Here is a 17,206-nt window from a genome sequence, read left to right as displayed (position 1 = left end):
AATTCGCGAGAGTTGAATAATTATATTTGTCTTTATGGCTATATCAAGCATTAACATATTTATAAAATATTATGTATATAAAAAGAAAAAGAAAAATTACAAAATGGGAATAAAAGTTAAAAAAAAAAAAAATAATAATAACACTATGATAATTATAAAATCAAATCTAGAGCGATTCTCAAGATTTTTTCTATCGCAATTTAGGTAATTTTTTGAATCAGTTTTACCCCAAAAAGTCACTCAGTAAAATGCACTTCCTCTAAACTAAATCAAATTTGGAATTACCAGCATATTTGGAATAAGGCCGCACATTATACTTAAATGATATTTTAGAATGATGCCTATCACTCTAGTATAACAGCCTTAAAAAGCATTTTACTGGCATTGAGGAGTGTAAAACGAGCCATCAGATTTTTTCTTGCTAGGACCTTCTCTAAGGCTCAGAGTTTGGAGGTATGTAGTTTCATCTGCAATAAAGAATCAGTACTTGGAGGCAATGCTCCGGGTGCAATGACATTTTAAATTAATTTATGTACTAAAAAAAAACAGCGAAACATTTCTTGCAATGAATTTATTGCCAAATTTAGTTCATTTGTCATATAGTCAATTATTATCAGGATTGATCTTCTACCTTAATTGATATTTAGTTATTTCAGCCAAAATGAGAATTATTTATGTGATTAAGGCTTCAAAGAATATTGGAAATTTGAAAAAGCTTAAATATATATGTATGTAGCCTTAACCCATAGCATCTAAAGATGGTCCGGGAGGTGATCTAGGGAATGACATCTTCATACCTCCTGAATCCTTTTCAGCTACGACAGCTTCAGCTGTAGTCAGTAAACTAGCAACCCCAGCTGCATCACTTATAGCTGTTCTAACAACCTTTATAGAAAAAAAATTAAAAGTATCTTTAAATTATATATTTTTAAAACATTTTTCACCAAAAAAATTAAGCATAAAAGTGATACTCACTTTAGTTGGGTCTATAATTCCCTGATCTATCATATTAACGAATTCTTCACTCATTACATCGTAGCCAATATCACCTTTGGATTGCATTACCTATAAAGAAAGATATGCTTTACTTTAAGATCTTCCTAAATTTTCATATTATTAAAATATCCTAAACTGAATTATTTCAACTTAAAAAATGTCAATTTACGATCAAGAATAAAGAAATATTTTTGTAAAATAAAGGAAAATATAAAAAAATCTTCTTTAAAGAGATTAGGTACCTAAAGCCAATAACTTAAAAAACAGCGACAGTTGCCTGCTTTTTGACGGTAGACTGAGAAGGAAGAATCCGAAGTTCCGAATATTTGACTAGTAATAATAATAGCAAATATAATGGGAAGGAATCCATTGGTGATAAAATTCGTTGAGTTTGGAATCATTTTTTAGGATTGACTAAAACAGGTCTCATTATTAACTTGATTTTTGACCTCAAAATACCTCTCAAAACAAACATCTGGGACAAATTCTTGTCTAATGACACCTTATACCAACCAGAAAAATGCCTTTTCTCGCTCCTATCATTGACATCTCATCTCTTCACTTCTACTTTTCAATTCACTTTTCTGAGTGGAAGGGCAGTCTTTGGAACTTTTAAGAGAACACCATACTATTAAGAAATTTCTAAAACTGTCTTCTAGTCGCCGCATTACCACTATTAAAAGTTTTGACTTCCAGTATCAAGCAGTAATTTGATAAAGAGCATCTTCCTCTTCTACAAACAAGCAGCTTAGCATCAGCAGCTGGATTTGTTCAGTGGTGACATAAAATTACCCACTAAACCAGTTTTTTAAAATAGTTCACAATTCAACTGCTATTCAAGATTAATAAGATTCAATTTGCCAATTAAAAGAAAAAAAAAAAAAAACTAATAAAATGGTATTACTTTGTTAACGATCAATGCAGCTTCAACACCAGCATTTCTTGCAATGGTAAGGCAAGGTTCTTTCAAAGCATTACTTACTATTTGAATTCCTGCAAATGATAAGCATAAATTCACAATATTTTATCAAAATTAGTGATTTTAAAAATTGTATGTTTAAAATGAATTACTTTTTTTCCTGCTTTAAGGTAAAGGTTTTTTGCTAGCACATTTGCACCGTACTTTAACATTATTTCTAACGTTTACAGAATAATCAGATGACTAGATCTGGTATCTCTCATGCATCATTTCTTGGATTTGGAGACCACCTATCCTCACCATTCACTATTACATTCTTTGGGAACCCCACATATTTAAAGTAACCCTTAAAAAGTCACACGGTCTTCTTTCAGGTCGCTTTGAAGTTGTTTTACTACACTTCAATTTCTTTACAACTTAACATGCTAAGAACAATCACATTAGAGGAAATGTTAACCACCCATCTACCAGGAAAACAAACTGAGGAAGTAAATCAGTTCATCAATTACTCGAAAAAAAATATTACAAGATCCTAAATGTCGATTAGAACTGAATCTTGAAGGAAAAAGTTGATGTGAAGGAATTCGCAAAAAAAAAAAAAAATGACTTGAATATAGTAAATCTTTACAAAAAATATTTTATCCCGGAGCTTTTTTAATGGGTTTTGGCAAAAAAAATATAACTACAAAAACTCTTCTCAATTCGGATTGAGTGTGAGTAAACCATGTGGAATTCTTATACGGAAGGATTCCTAGGAAAGTGATAGCAAGCAAGATGTGCCTGAAAAGAAAAAAAAAAAAAACATCCTAGCGTGACCTATATCTCCAAACCAAAAAAAGGTGACGATGGTGACAGCTAGATGTAGAGAAGGTAACGTTGAGTATGTAGATCGCTTTATACAGTTAATTTTCAGAAATCTGTTGAAATGCATGCTGAAAGAGAAGCAAATCAATCTACGTTATCCTACATTGATCCTTGGATCAAATAATGAGGTGAAATTATCAACAATATGGTAGGTTATCTTTTTATAACCTTTTGACTGGGAGAGTTAATTTCTCAGATTCTTAGTACAATCAGCTTATGCTAACAGAAGTAGAAAATCTTTCTTTTAATGATATCCCTTAAATGCAGTAAATGTACCTGTTTTCTGATCATTGTTATCTGGTACTAGAAAAGAAAGATTTCGAGTACATCTCAGCAAAGCTGTACCTCCACCTGCGACAATTCCTTCTTCAATTGCGGCTTTAGTAGCATTTAAAGCATCATTTACACGATCTTTCTTCTCGTTTACTTCTATCTAAAATTTAATAAAAACAGATTTACATCAAATATAGGAATACATTCAATGGTTTTAACATTTTTATTCAGTTCAGAACAGTTACTTAATTTCATACTTGAATATAAAGTGCTTTGATATAAGAATACCTAAGTGCTTTGATGGCTACGTTAGCTTGTATATTAAAATTTTCATTAAAGCATAATCTTTATGGTAAAAAAATTAATTATTTTCATAAAATATATCAAGCCACTTTAAAATGATAAATTAATTGAAGGTCATTTAAAACTTTTTTTTTGTAAAGTATGTTTTATATAAATTTGAAATGATTTAAACATTTTTGTATAGTTGAATACTTGAATAATTGAATGAATTGGTACTGCTTTTGGATGACTTGCAGAGAGTGATCAAGTTGAGGAATGATGTTTTGTAGAAAAAACAAAAATTTAATTCTTATTGTTATACATAACGAAGACATAAGAAGGCAGACCTCACTAGAACCGCCCACACGTAACTGGGCCACTCCAGATATCAGGCGACCTAATCGTTCTTTTAACTTCTCTTTTTCAAAGTCGGTTGAAGCAGAAATTAAAAGTGATCTTATTTCTTCCACTCTTCTTTCAATTTCTTCCTTTTTACCTTTGCTCTGAAAAATAAATTACTTTTTACGTTAAATAATTAAAACAAAGATTTCTAAAATAAATTGGTATCTTACCTTGAGAAACAATGTACTATCTTTGTTGATAATTACTTCGCCAACCGTACCTAAATGTTCTTCTTTTACATCTTCCATGCGACACGGAGAATCTTCTCCAAATACTAAGGCTCCTAAACAAAAATATATGTCAAATTAAATTTTTAAAAAACTCCATTATTTAAATCGTAAAATTTCTTTTTACCACAAGAAACTCCAATATCTCGTAACAATTCCTTTTTACTTTCTCCAAATCCAGGTGCTTTGACTGCGCATATTTGTAGACCAATCTTCAATCTAGAAAATTTTAGTTTATTTAGCCCTTTACATAAAGTATTTAATCATTTTAAGGCATAAATTAATTTTTCTAGCAAATATTTGTTCATGCTGTAAAAAACAAATGCGTGAAATATGTTTCTTATTAGTATTCTACAAGTGGACATATGAAAAACATTTGACTCAACCATCATAGGTAAATTGCGAACAAAGAAAGAAAAACCTAGTTTACCTATTAACAACAATAGCTGTTAAAGCTTCACCTTCCACATCTTCTGCAATGATCAGTAAAGGCCTTCTTTTCGCATTAGCTAATTCTAGGGCAGGTATTATGGATCTTATTGAAATTATTTTCTGTTCACTTAAGAGAATCATACAGTCTTGGAATTCAACTTTCGCTCCTTAAATAAATGATTATTTTCAGTTATGCACATATGGTACAGTTGAAAGATAAACTTTAAATATTTATTGGGAAACTAAATATAGATTTCTGTAACTACTTTTACCTTTACTAGTATTAATAAAATAGGGTGAAATGTACCCTTTATCAAATTTCATCCCTTCGATCACTTCCAGTTGATCTTCTAAAGTTTTCCCTTCTTTAACTGTGATTACACCATCTTTTCCAACCTATAATAATTTGAAAGTGACATTAAAAACTCACCCACGTGAAAACATGGCAACAAAAAAATGATTTAAACTAGAATTAGAACCGTTTCGCTCCGGGAACTCATCTTATGTCAATGCTGAATCATTAAGAAACTTCAGAAGCTATTGAAAGAGATATTGCCAATTCCATGTATTGAAATGGCTGTGAGTGTAGCTCTCACCAAGGAAATTAATCAGTATCAAATTGTATGGACAATATCGTGTAAATGGATCCATCATTTACTGCAATTTAGATGATCCATTCTAAGTCAATACCTGAATCCAAAGTGGGAATGCTTTTTACCCCAATTTAGTCTAACAATGAAAAATATTCTTAGAAACTGTCATGGGCTCTACGAGTAAACTAACAATTGCTACTGCCCGGAAAGCTGGCGTAAAAGTTAAGAATCATTTCTGAATGGATTACGATCCAATCTGGAATTAAAATCCTCTGACAAGTGAGGCATTTCTTCTAAAATAAAATATTTTACATACTAATATTCTCTTATAAGGATCTAATATAAGTTTAAAATACTCCTTTAATATTCAATGTGATTATTATAAGGGTAGTGCACAGAAGCACTCAAGATTAGTAATAAATTCACTTAATTAAGAAAAGAAAAAACTATAAGCGATAGTTGAAGAATGCAAGAGGTATTATGCAAAGATGAAACCTTTTCGAAAGCCAAAGATATAAGCTTTCCTATAGATTTGTCACCATTTGCTGATATAGTTGCGACTTGCGCAATTTCTTCAGGTGTTGTTACAGGTTTAGATTGCTCCTTCAATGCTTTTTTTACTGCTTCAACTGCCAGCATTACTCCTAAAAAGAAGGAAAAAGATATTTGATTTCATCTACGGCAACAGACAGTTGAACTTTAATCAAACCTTATAGTTCTGTATAAAAGTTAACTTGTAGAAAAACATTTGAAACTGGATTTTTACACCATTTTATTTTAGTTTATTTATTTTAACCCACCTTTTCTTATTTCAACTGGATTTGCACCACTACAGATTTTTTCAAATCCTTCCCTAGCAATTGCCCTTGCTAGAACCTTAAAGATTTTATCATTATATTAAGAGAATTTTAAAATGCAATGAAATGTGTGAACTTATATATATTTTGTTACTTACTGTAGCCGTTGTAGTACCGTCACCTGCTTGTTGATTTGTATTATTCGCTACATCTTGCACGATTTTGGCGCCAATGTTTTGAAATTTTTCTTTTAAATCAATAAATTTGGCTACTGTAACGCCATCTTTTGTGATCTTGGGTGAACCATATCCTTGCTCTAATATAACATTTCTTCCCTGATTATAGTAAATAATAATAATTAAATTTCCATTTATCAAGCATTTTGCGCAGCGAAAAAATCGATAAAGGAGTAAAATCATTGTTTGCCTTACTTTAGGACCCATTGTAACTGCTACTGCATTAGCCAAAATATCCACACCTTTCAGCATTAGACCTCTTACTTCTGGCCCAAAACGAACATCTTTGGCGTAACATCTTGACATATTTATAAAAATCCATCCTTGTCTTATCTAGAAGCATTTTGAAATAAATACATCAAGAGATAGATAAATTACAGAACAAAGTATAAAAGACCTTTGATGAGGAGTTTTTAAAAAGTTAATGGATAGATCTTTATAGAGATTACAACATTTGGTCGTGAAAAGTGCTAGTCTAAATGGGAAGAGGAAAAAGAGATCGCAGTCAATGTTGCGAGAGTGCAATACAACGGTGTTTCAGTAGTTCCAACCTACATCTGTACTACCATTGAAGGCCTGGAGGAGAGAAGACCTAGAAGAAGAATTACAGAAATTAGCACATTCGATTTCAGATAAACAAAGAAAACTGAAAGGTGATTATTAAGAAAAACGTTGTTAAAGAATGAAATTTTACCCAACAAAACTACTATAATTATTGACTTTTTTTTTAATAAAGAAGAAATGATTTAAATCTAATTTAAGGAACCCTTTTACTGATTTTTAGAAAGTCTAAGTACAGAGAAGTATGGAGATTGCCTGCTGGAGGAATGTGGAATATTGATAAGATAGAACCCTGAAATATAGTTAATTGTCCACAAAAAAATTAATCCCGCTGCAGACAACACTGTCCATCCCCAGACAATAAGTTTTAATAGACAACTAGGAAGAGAAAATCTAAGGGAAGGCAGTACTCGAATCCTGGTTCTCCACTTGGGAGCCTAGTGCACTAACCACTCAGACAATATCTACCGTATCAAATTTATAAACTAGATTTTAAATTTTACTAATCTAGGTAATGTGTGAATTCTCTTGTGAATAGGATATGTGGGAAAAACTGATGAATGAGCACTGTTTTCACTATTCAAGTATGCATTCCTAAAAGTAGTTTTAGTAAGCATTAGGACATTTAAACTGTTAATGAATATATTTACCAAGCATGTATAAATACTGATAACTTTTAAAAGATTTTGGCAATTTCTGGGTTGTTAAACTAATAGTTAAATTTACAGTAGTTCTTATTTAAAAAATAAAAATAAAAAGAAATTATGAAAACATACCGTAATGCCTTTTCTTAAATTACTACAAAATGAAGTCATAATATTTTTTTTCCTTAGTTAATTTAAATTAGGAAACATTTAAAAACATATGTGATTAAAAATATCAAATAGTTTACGAATTCATTTGTTAAACAATTCTATTTGCAATGAATTAATCAATTTATCTACTTTAATTTTGAAACTTATCTAAAGTAATAAGATTGAGTAGAATATTTATTTATTTGATTTGATTTTTTTGAAATTATCTTTGACTATACAGCCACCAACATAGAAACAAGAAGAATAAGTTTCACTTCACCAATAAATTATTTAAGTTTTTCTTAACATTAGTACATCAATTGGACTTCATGATATAAATAATAATATACATATGTATATAATAGAAAAAAATTTTACTGGGATGAAGCTGTTCACACATAATCTGAACCAGTTGCCAACCTGATCAGACTAAAATTTGATAATTTAGATGTTTCCTTCATCATTATTTTGCTGAGCAAGAAGGCAATACGATTCTTCATTTGACACAATACAAGTAACGAAAGTAAATAGAAGTACTTTGTTTTGTGTCGGCAATCAGTCCATTTCCTTTTCATAGTGCAATGCCAGCCCAGAAAACTGTCGTAATTGCTTTGTATGGAGCTTATTTTAAAGCTACACATCAATCGTAGAGACCTACTGGAGGCACAGACTGGAACGGCTCTCTATTTTCCAATGGCATCAGAATACCAAACGCATTCTATCGTAAGACGGAAAGTTAATTGGCTAGCGGAAAATAACGGAGTACAGTTCCTAGTTCGAGCGTTAAGTTATTTCATAAGTTATCTGTGACATAGCAAAATCAGAATCGTTGTTCTGGGAAGATCGGATAATTTCAGTTAGGACTGAGTAGTTGTAGAAGGAATTTTTCAAATGTGGGTTGGCAACAAAAGAAAAAAAAAAGTGAAAGCTATCTTTTTTCAGTGAGATTTAATAATTTCAGATCAGTTCTTATTTTAATTGTGCAGTAAGATGAGTGAATTTAGTTTGTCTGAAAGATAGCGATGATTTTTCCATTGCCTGCACTATTTGTGGTTTTTAGAGTGTGTATGAATAACTGGTCAGTTGTAATATTGGTTTATTTAGGATGAATGATTGATAAAAAAATTTTCAATAGTGTGTCTATTTATTTCATTGTAAATGTCTCAAAAATTCTTAAAGAATTTTTTATTTATTTAACTTTATTTAATTTTTAATTTATTTCACTTTGTTGCTATGGAAACTAACTCTAATCTCGGGATTTGAATTATTGATCTACATCGTTCTAGATAATTAACAATGTTCTTATCTAACATGAAGAAGAAACATCTAAGTGCACGAAAAAAAACTGTTTATGCTAAGAGACAAATCATTCAAGATAAAGTTCTCAAGTCATCGTATTTTAAATTAAGTATAGATTCATTACACTACTGGACTTGTTAATTAGCTTTGAACATATCTAGTCAGCCAACTGGAAGTTTTTACTTTACTGATTTTGTTTATTATTATTTTGACTATCTTGAAGAAAACTGCTAAGCTTGGGATATAATTTCACATAATAAATAACTAGATTTCAAAACTGCTGGCCCTTAGATTTTCTCTTCCTAGGAGCTTCTTACAGTTCACTCACTGTCAGTTGATGGACAGTGTTGTTTGTAACGAGAGAACACTGTCGAAAGGCCAGCAGTACGCTGAAAAAAGCTCCGGGCGCAAATAACCTCAGATGTTGACGCCACGCGTTATTCTACAATATCACTTCATTTTAGTAGACATGTAAATTACAATTTTGTACAAACAAAAGTCTAGTGAGTATTAGCAAAACTTTTTTTTTCTTAATTTTGATAATTAATTATTTATTATTATAAAAAAAATTGTTTGTAAATGTTGAATTATTTACAATATAAATCAATAAATAAATCAGTTGTCAAGGTAGCAAACAACAATGTTTTAGTGTTGGTTTTGTTCTGTGTAAGTTTAAGTTCTTCATGCTTAATGTTGCTCGATAAATACAGAAATAAAAAATGCCATTTAAAAAAGTGAATTTAACAAAAGAATATGAGTCCCCGAAAAAAAAATTTGATAATTTTCCCAAACGGCCTAAGACAAATAACCAATTTTCTCAATTCGTTTTCTCCAAGAAGAAACCTAAATCCAGAACATTTGATGAGTGTGCTGTATTGAATGTTAGTTTTCATTGAGAATGTTTTTGGCCCTTCACTGGGCTATTCACGTGACTACTTCTATTTTTAACTTGTTTTTGAAATTAATTACAATTCTTTTTTTTCAGAATCTATACAGATGGAAAAAGAAGATAGAAAATGTAATACCAGAAAATAAGTACCATATTTTTCAAACGATTTTCAAACTTCCACCTCCTGATCACGAGGAAGGGCCGGAAAGGGACTATTCACTTTATGATTGTCAGTAAAATTTTCCTTCTCAACAAGTAATTTTTTACCTAATACATGCTTGATTGAATAAGGAAATAGCAAAATACATTACTTTTTTTTAAAAAGATATGTAATAATAAGTATTTAATAAATGTTCCACTAAATCTGGATTAATAATAATCTAGACTTTTTAAATCAACTGGCTTTACTTGGGAGTTGAAAATATCGTTTTAAGGCGTCGAGGGAATTCGTAAATGGATTTTTTTCTTGTCAAATACAATTTTTTAGACTATTTTAATTTTTTGGTTAGTTCACAACTAACATATAGTGTTACTAAGGAAATGCATTGAACAAAACCTAACTTACCACAATTAGAGAAAGACTGGTTAGCCGTTAGCGTTAGTTTTGTCAGTTATTTAAAATACTAAAAAAAAAAAAATGCATATCAGTACTCAAGCAATTTTATTTAATTAATTTAAAATATCTATATAATAAATCCAGACTCAAATATTATCTTGTAAATGTCTAAAACTAGTCTTGTACCGTAGTACAAGATTATCACCATCTCCTACAAAATCAGTGTTCTTATATTATGATCTACAGTCTGCTAAGGAAATAAGCGGTTTCTAAACAAGTTGGGTACAAAAGATTGTCTCTATTTCATTGGGTTCACTTGGCAGGTGTAAATGAGATTATTGATGATGTGTAATTAGATTATTATTTTGTTTTGATATTATTTGCTATTTTTATTATTATAATTGTAAGAATTTTTATCTGCAATTTAATACTTGTACTATGTAAGTATGAAACTTGTAGATAAATCTCTTGGTAGGGTTATTGCCAAGAAAAGATTTGACATAAATTTAATTCCTATAAATATTTATGCCTGAAGATGTACCAAGGAAGAGTCGAATGCGCCTGAGTTCAACAAGAACTTCTAGTACAGATGAAAGCAGCCTTACCTTTTTAGGAATAACAAGATTAGAACCTCGTACAATATCTATGAGGAGCAAACAAGAAGATGAAGGGGTAATTCAATAGTTATAATTTATTTCTTTTAATTTGTAATATTTGTATTGCTCTAGAAAAACAGTACAATACTATTTGGTTTTTTATACATCAAGTATAGCGAAATTCTAGTAAACGTTATAAACAGGACTAGCTTCTGTGGCCTCAGTTTTGAAAAACATAATTAGCAGGATTAAGGCTGAGTTTTTGTTTGTTCGTAAGATTATTTTTTATTGGGGTTTGTCTTGAGTTTGAAGGATTATTGGTAAATTAAATAAAAAAAATTAAAAGAGAAACCAGCCATTACTTTTTTGTAGGATATACATAGATATTTATTGCATGTACTTTGTCCGAGTACTGTACAAACAGAATCTACTATAAAAAACTTTAGCCGTTTGTGCAAGAAATGTTTGACAACCAGAATGTTCTGTTCGACTGATCTAATTTCTCTTATTCATTTTGCACGTAGTTTAAAGATGAATTACGTTGATTGAGGTAATGCAAAAATAAAAATAAATAAATAAGTGATTTATTTTTATAAACTGCAAAATTTTTAAAAGCTAGTTTGACTTAGTTTTTCTAATTCCTCACTTTTTTTTTTTATAGCTAAAGGAAGTGAAATCTATAGAATTTGCGAGAGAAGAATTAAATCTAAAAGTTCCAGAACAATTTCGAAAAGAGTGTAGACTTATGAAATGGAAAGTGGCAGGATTGAAAGTACTTCAGGCATTACAGGCCTTTCAAGGAAATGTTGATTGTGACAACGATGATTTATTTGTGAATCCGCCTACCGAGCCACCAACGTGAGTACGAATCTGTTTACTTCTTGGTTAGTCTTATTGGTGAACTGAATTGTTTACATAGAGATCATTGATACAACAACCCATTCGAATACATTTTGCAAACACAACTTCATTTAGATCTCAACTTTAGTCCCACAAATAAAATTTATTTCCCACTCATTCACTAAAATGAGATCCTCACCAGTTAAAGTATTAAGTAATCTTCAAATGACTCAATAAGATCAAAAAATAAAAAATAAAATGCTAAAACTAAAGAATACTAGAAAAATAAAGATGGAGAGCTGAGTTTGATACGAGTACATCAGAGTGTAAAGCTCTGTAACCAGGTGTGCTGTATCCAATGGTAGAAGTGGTGTCGCCATTCACAACCTTTCCAGATTCAAAAAAGCTTTGCTACAGGTTTATCATCTTTTATGATCATCTAAAAACCTAGCATTTTTAGCATTCATATAATAGAATAAAATCCGACCGTATGACGATTTATTTTCAAAAAGTTATTTCAAGAAAAATTGCAATTTTTATATATGTATATTTGTTAGGTGAGATCTCTTTACACATATTCATATAAGTTTCCAGCTTTCTGATCATAACTGTTGTTCTGAACTCACGAAATTATTCAATCATTGAAAGTATTTTAAAAAAAGTCAACAAATTAATTGTTTACAAATTATTTACACAATGTATTCAGAATTATTTCTCTCTAAAAATATTTTTCATTGATGAAATAAAATTCTTGTGTGAAATTAATAAAATTATTACTCTACTAAAGATGTTGTGAAATTATAAATCTTTTATTAGGCCACCAAAGGATGTCTTGCAAGATATTAGATCACCTTATCAAAAATTTCTATCAAAGTCAAATGATGAAGTTGCAAGCACTTGGAGAACTCAAAAAAAATCAACACCAATTGAACAGTTGGACCTGGAAGAACAGGCGAAAGTTGCTGCGGATATGGTATGGTACTTTCTTAAAAAAAAAAAAAAAAAATATGATTTTAAAAAGGCTCAGTAACAACTAATTATTTTATGATTTAGATAGCCAAAGAATTTATTCAGTGGATGAGGGAGAAAGCTGGCTTTACTGATTCATTACTTACTGAATCAATGCTTAAGGAAATGTTCCAAGTGGATCTAAAAGATCAAACATTAAGAACTATGAAAGTTGAAATAAGAGAGTTATCGTCCGTTCCTGATTCAATAGCGAAATTTTATGATGTTCCATGGGTAGTATTGCCAATATATTTATTATTAATTGTTCTAGTTTTTTTCCCCAAATTTTAAACGAATACCCCTTACTAAATAAATAATAATTACTGAATAAATAATCATTATTTAGATGAACGAACGAGCTGCCCTACACAGACAAATTATATGGGATTCGATGTACGAGAAAATACCTGAACGTACTATTGGTTTTGGTAAAAAACATCCAAAATCAAACAACAAACCTAAAACAAATACAAAAGAGAAATGGTTTAATGCAGAAATAATCCCACCAGAGCTACAATCTGGAGCTCTACTCTGGCATAAACTAATTGGGACACCGTTAGTCTTTATCTTCTATTCTTTACTATTTTTTGTGATCTTTATTATTTTTTTTTTTTTTTTTTTTTGGCGCATCAACAGCTGAGGTTATTAGCGCCCGGAGCTTTTTCCAGTGCACTGCCGGCCTCCGGACAGTGTTCTCTCGTTACAGACAACACTGTCCATCACCGGACAGTGAGCTGTAAGAAGCTCCTAGGAAGAGAAAATCTAAGGGTCAGCTGCTGGATTCGAACCCGGGACCTCCGCGTGGGAGTCCAGTATGCTAACCTCATAGCTAATCCCTTCCCTGATCTTTATTATTATTATTATTATTATTATAGATTTATCTAATTGAGGTTCGTATTGTCTTGCTCAAATTTTACAAAAGTAATGATGGTAGATGATATAATTTAATCAGTACCATGACAACATTTTATTCTTTAAAGCATAATCTATTCAACAACCTGCCCTTCTTTGTGCCAGTAATTTAATTCTAATTTAGTACGGTGAAAAAGGCAAATAATTTGTCTTTATTTGGGATCTTATGCAAAAATGAAGAACTTCCTTTTTAATTATGGCGCTCCTTATTTTTTTTTTTTGTAATTTTTCCAGAATTCTAATGCTCAGTACTTTTGTTGAATTCTACCTAGTTCAATTAGCCACCACGATGGTTCTCTTGAAAGAAAAGTATTTAATACAATCTTTCACTTCTCTTTCTGTTCTAAATTCCTGCAAACAGTGAACCAAGGGATTGGATAAGTAGTAAGTTCGAAGCAATAGGGCCTGGACATCAAGCTGGATGTGGATGAACAACTACTAGAAAAATTTCAAAGACTTTTGTTGTAACATAATATAACAAATATATTATAAAGGGAAAAGAATGAATGTTTTTCACAATGGAAAATAAGTTGGATATTGACAATAGTCAATTGACAATAGTAAATGATATACTATTATATCATTTACATGAGCCCTTAGCATTAAACCGCTGTACAGTTTCAATGTACATTAACTTTCAAAACCCCTCTGAAATCACTTCAAAGAACGAACTTCATGAAGCAGATTGCTAGTTAATATCTCTCCTAACAAAAAAAAAGTGAAATTGAAAGTTTTTTTTGTTTTAATTCAGCAATAATTGGAAAAATGATGAACAAATCATAATAACACTAATGATAACTTGATTTTATTTTAGATAAATATTATTGTTTCAGAGTCCTGGAGAAATTTTGTCAGTGGTTATTAGAAAATCCCCAATATGCCAAACCAAGTTATTTGGTTTCTTCTGGATATTTGGATGAAGTTGCTAAAAAACTAAAGGCTAAAAGTAATTCATTACGTATTTTTAATATTATTTGTAATTTTCCGAAATGAATTTATATTGAAATATTTCGATGAGTAATTCACCATAATATAAATTGCTATTTACAAATTTGAATCCAATGATGAAATTGGGAACGGAAGGATTCAAAATATAAAGGTTTCTAATCATTTTTACTCCGAGTTCTATCCCTTCTATTCTATGATTCATCCAATCTTATAGCTTCTCAAACTGAGAACACTTACATTTTAAAGGGAATTAAATTAGCAAGTGAAAATTAAGCACTGTAATCAAATTATAGTAATTATTTATATCTAGTTAAAAAAAACTTTGCAATTTATTCTAATCAAATCCCACAGAAATTTTTGCCAGTTTTAAGTAATAGTTTTATTTTATACATTTATTTGAAAATAAAGACTTCAATTTATGAATTATTTATATAATATACTTCAAATTTCAGGCCGTGATCGCACTTTTGCTGAAATGGCTGCTAAAAGAAAGAAAGATTATATGTTTAATGGAAATGCTTATCGGAACAGAAACAAAAAAATAAGTTTAGTTGTAAAGAAAATAACGGAAACTGATAAAACTAAACTACCCCTCTGAATTTGAATTGTGGTTTTTAATTTTTCATTTAATAATATGATTTGGTTTTTGTTGCTTTCAACTTAGAAATGGTTTACTTTGATAAACATTAATTATGAAAATCACCAGATTTCTAAAAGAAATTATGGTAGCCTGGAAATAAGATTTCTGTGACTAATTTTTAGAAAAATAATTTTATTAAGTTTTATTTTATTTTTTTCAAGTTTATCAAAAAATAAATATATGGCTTTGAGTGATGTGAAACGACGACGTCTTAACTTTTGCCTAAAGCTACGTGGTCTAGTTTCGTCTCACAGTTCTGTTAAATAGTCTCGTTGAACAGATTAGCTGTTGTTCATTTTTACCTCTAAATCTTTACCAATTGCATTTTTCTCTTCCTGATCTTCCTGCAGATATTCTTTAGCCGTCCATTTCAGTTGATAAGATTCCAAGTTTCTGTTCCGTCCGACAATACTAATGTTTTGTACAACATTAACTAATATTTGTTTTTATTTTACTAGTATTTATCTACTATTTGCTTTAATGGGGCATCAATTGCGTCTCCAGCCTTCTTCATATAAAAGTAATGGTAAAGAAAGAATAAATAAGCTTCTTTTTCTTCTATTAACAGAGTTTTTGGATATTGTTCATTTGAATTCAATTGTATTCTACAGTCCTTTAATTTCTTTAAATGTCTACTTTTTTTCTGGCGGATTGGCTACAAATTCAGCAATGAGTAATTTAAGTTAATGGAACATTGTTTCTTACTTCCCACTGTATTTACTTCTCTTTGGATTTGCGGTCCACTAGGCAAACTCTATCTTACTATTCATTTAACATACAAATTCATTCATTCAACTGCCATGCAACGAGGGTTAAATTCATCCAAGGTTGCATGGACTAACCCACAGATGGATAACAATATAATTTAATTAGAGAATAATCTTAAAAAATCAAAACTATTGTTGCTATATCAGGAAATAAAATATTTTTTGGTTAAAAAAGTACAATGATAAGAGTTATAGTAACGTTAGATAAAGGTTGAAATAAAATAAGTTTTAACAATTTGGTATCACAAATTAAGATCAAATTTTATTGAAGTCCTTTATACGAGGTGGTTAATTGTGAAAGTCAATTTGATTATTGTAATCCTTACGTTAATGTCTAAAACAAAAATTAAATAAATTAGTTTCTTTTGAATTTAGGAGAACATACGAATATTTCGAGTGAAAAAAGAAAATTTTGGGTGGAAGAGAAAAATTAGTCAAGCTGGTGGAGAAATAACCTTTGCAGCAAACATCCGAGCTTACAGCCGTCAACAATTGATTCCTAACAAGAAGGGTGTGACTATTGGAGCAGTAAATGCAGAAATAAAATCAACAAAAGCCAAAATACATTTAAACCTAAAACAAACAGCACTTTTAAAATCACTTTCTTGTACAGTAACCTCAAAAATCAGTGTTTTTGAACTTTATATGTTTCAGAATTCATGATCATTTTCATTTTAAGTTTCTTATAAGAGGGTTAAGAATTTAGAAGATGGTGCTGAAATTCATGAAACTACTTTTCTGTTAATAAAATAAAATTAGAGCCCAATTTTAGCAAAAATCATTATCACATTGCTAATAATTGAATTTTTAAGCAATCAAAACCAATTAAGAACTCATGTTACAGCTTGCAACAAAGTTATGACTGTTTGTAGAAAAGACTTTTGTCTTTTTTAGGAAGTCGGCCCACAGAATTATTAAAAAAATTAAAGAATCATACTTAGATAAAATGAATGACGTTAAATGCTCAAAGTTAAATAATTGGATGCGATGAAGTTAGAACAGCAGGACAAATATTGAAATATTATTGCAAGACAACGTAAAACAATACCCAATCTTCTTCTCAAGAATTTTGAACGGTTGGCCAAGGGCATCGACAAGTTTTTTTGAAAACGACTTAAGATGTAAGTCAACTTCTTTATCCAGATGACGTAGGTTCGAGAGGTCAGATAAAACAATCTTTGTCTAGCTAATAATTTTTAAAATAAAACACTTCGTAACTCCATTGATAAGTGTTGGAAAACTGACGAATTTAAATTAAATTGAAAGGAAAATTACCCAGTGTTTTGTGTTCCCCTTATTTCTTAAGAATGTAAATAAATAAATAAATAAGAAATTTTCATAATGCTGTTAAGGATTTTTTTTTTTGCACTGCAAA

The 17,206-nt window shown here is 30.2% G+C and overlaps 2 protein-coding genes across 5 annotated transcripts; one reads left to right on the top strand and one right to left on the bottom strand.

Annotated features, from left to right (window-relative positions):
• Positions 1–555: 555 nt before the first annotated feature.
• LOC141456974 (heat shock protein 60A-like) lies at positions 556–7,516 on the bottom strand. The gene is made up of 14 exons (XM_074133414.1): positions 7,359–7,516; positions 6,217–6,354; positions 5,944–6,120; positions 5,789–5,864; positions 5,484–5,632; positions 4,668–4,791; positions 4,394–4,562; positions 4,091–4,182; positions 3,907–4,019; positions 3,682–3,837; positions 3,056–3,212; positions 1,901–1,989; positions 976–1,065; positions 556–885 (listed from the first exon to the last, which is right to left on the bottom strand). Exons 1-14 carry the CDS (start codon positions 7,395–7,397, stop codon positions 739–741), a joined length of 1,716 nt encoding a protein of 571 aa, XP_073989515.1. The 5' UTR covers positions 7,398–7,516; the 3' UTR covers positions 556–738.
• A 1,160-nt stretch (positions 7,517–8,676) lies between these two features.
• Positions 8,677–17,173, top strand: LOC141457342 (uncharacterized). 4 transcript variants are annotated; one of them, XM_074134201.1, is made up of 10 exons: positions 9,287–9,556; positions 9,661–9,793; positions 10,656–10,792; positions 11,378–11,574; positions 12,373–12,529; positions 12,610–12,798; positions 12,911–13,119; positions 14,310–14,422; positions 14,877–15,034; positions 16,207–17,173. In XM_074134201.1, the coding sequence occupies exons 1-9, from the start codon at positions 9,395–9,397 to the stop codon at positions 15,020–15,022; spliced, it is 1,443 nt and encodes a 480-aa protein (XP_073990302.1). In that variant the 5' UTR covers positions 9,287–9,394; the 3' UTR covers positions 15,023–15,034; positions 16,207–17,173. The 4 variants fall into 4 exon arrangements, with proteins under 4 accessions (XP_073990304.1, XP_073990303.1, XP_073990302.1 ...); XM_074134203.1 differs by lacking the exon at positions 9,287–9,556 and adding an exon at positions 8,677–9,178 and having other exon boundaries at positions 9,661–9,819; positions 14,877–17,173; XM_074134202.1 differs by lacking the exon at positions 9,287–9,556 and adding an exon at positions 8,679–9,178 and having other exon boundaries at positions 14,877–17,173.
• The last annotated feature ends 33 nt before the right edge of the window (positions 17,174–17,206 follow it).

The sequence above is a fragment of the Rhodnius prolixus genome, unplaced genomic scaffold (assembly GCF_049639745.1).
Source record: "Rhodnius prolixus isolate KJV_2025 unplaced genomic scaffold, Rpr scaffold_10, whole genome shotgun sequence".
Lineage (NCBI taxonomy): Eukaryota > Metazoa > Arthropoda > Insecta > Hemiptera > Reduviidae > Rhodnius > Rhodnius prolixus.
This window is presented reverse-complemented; position numbering and strand designations above follow the sequence as displayed.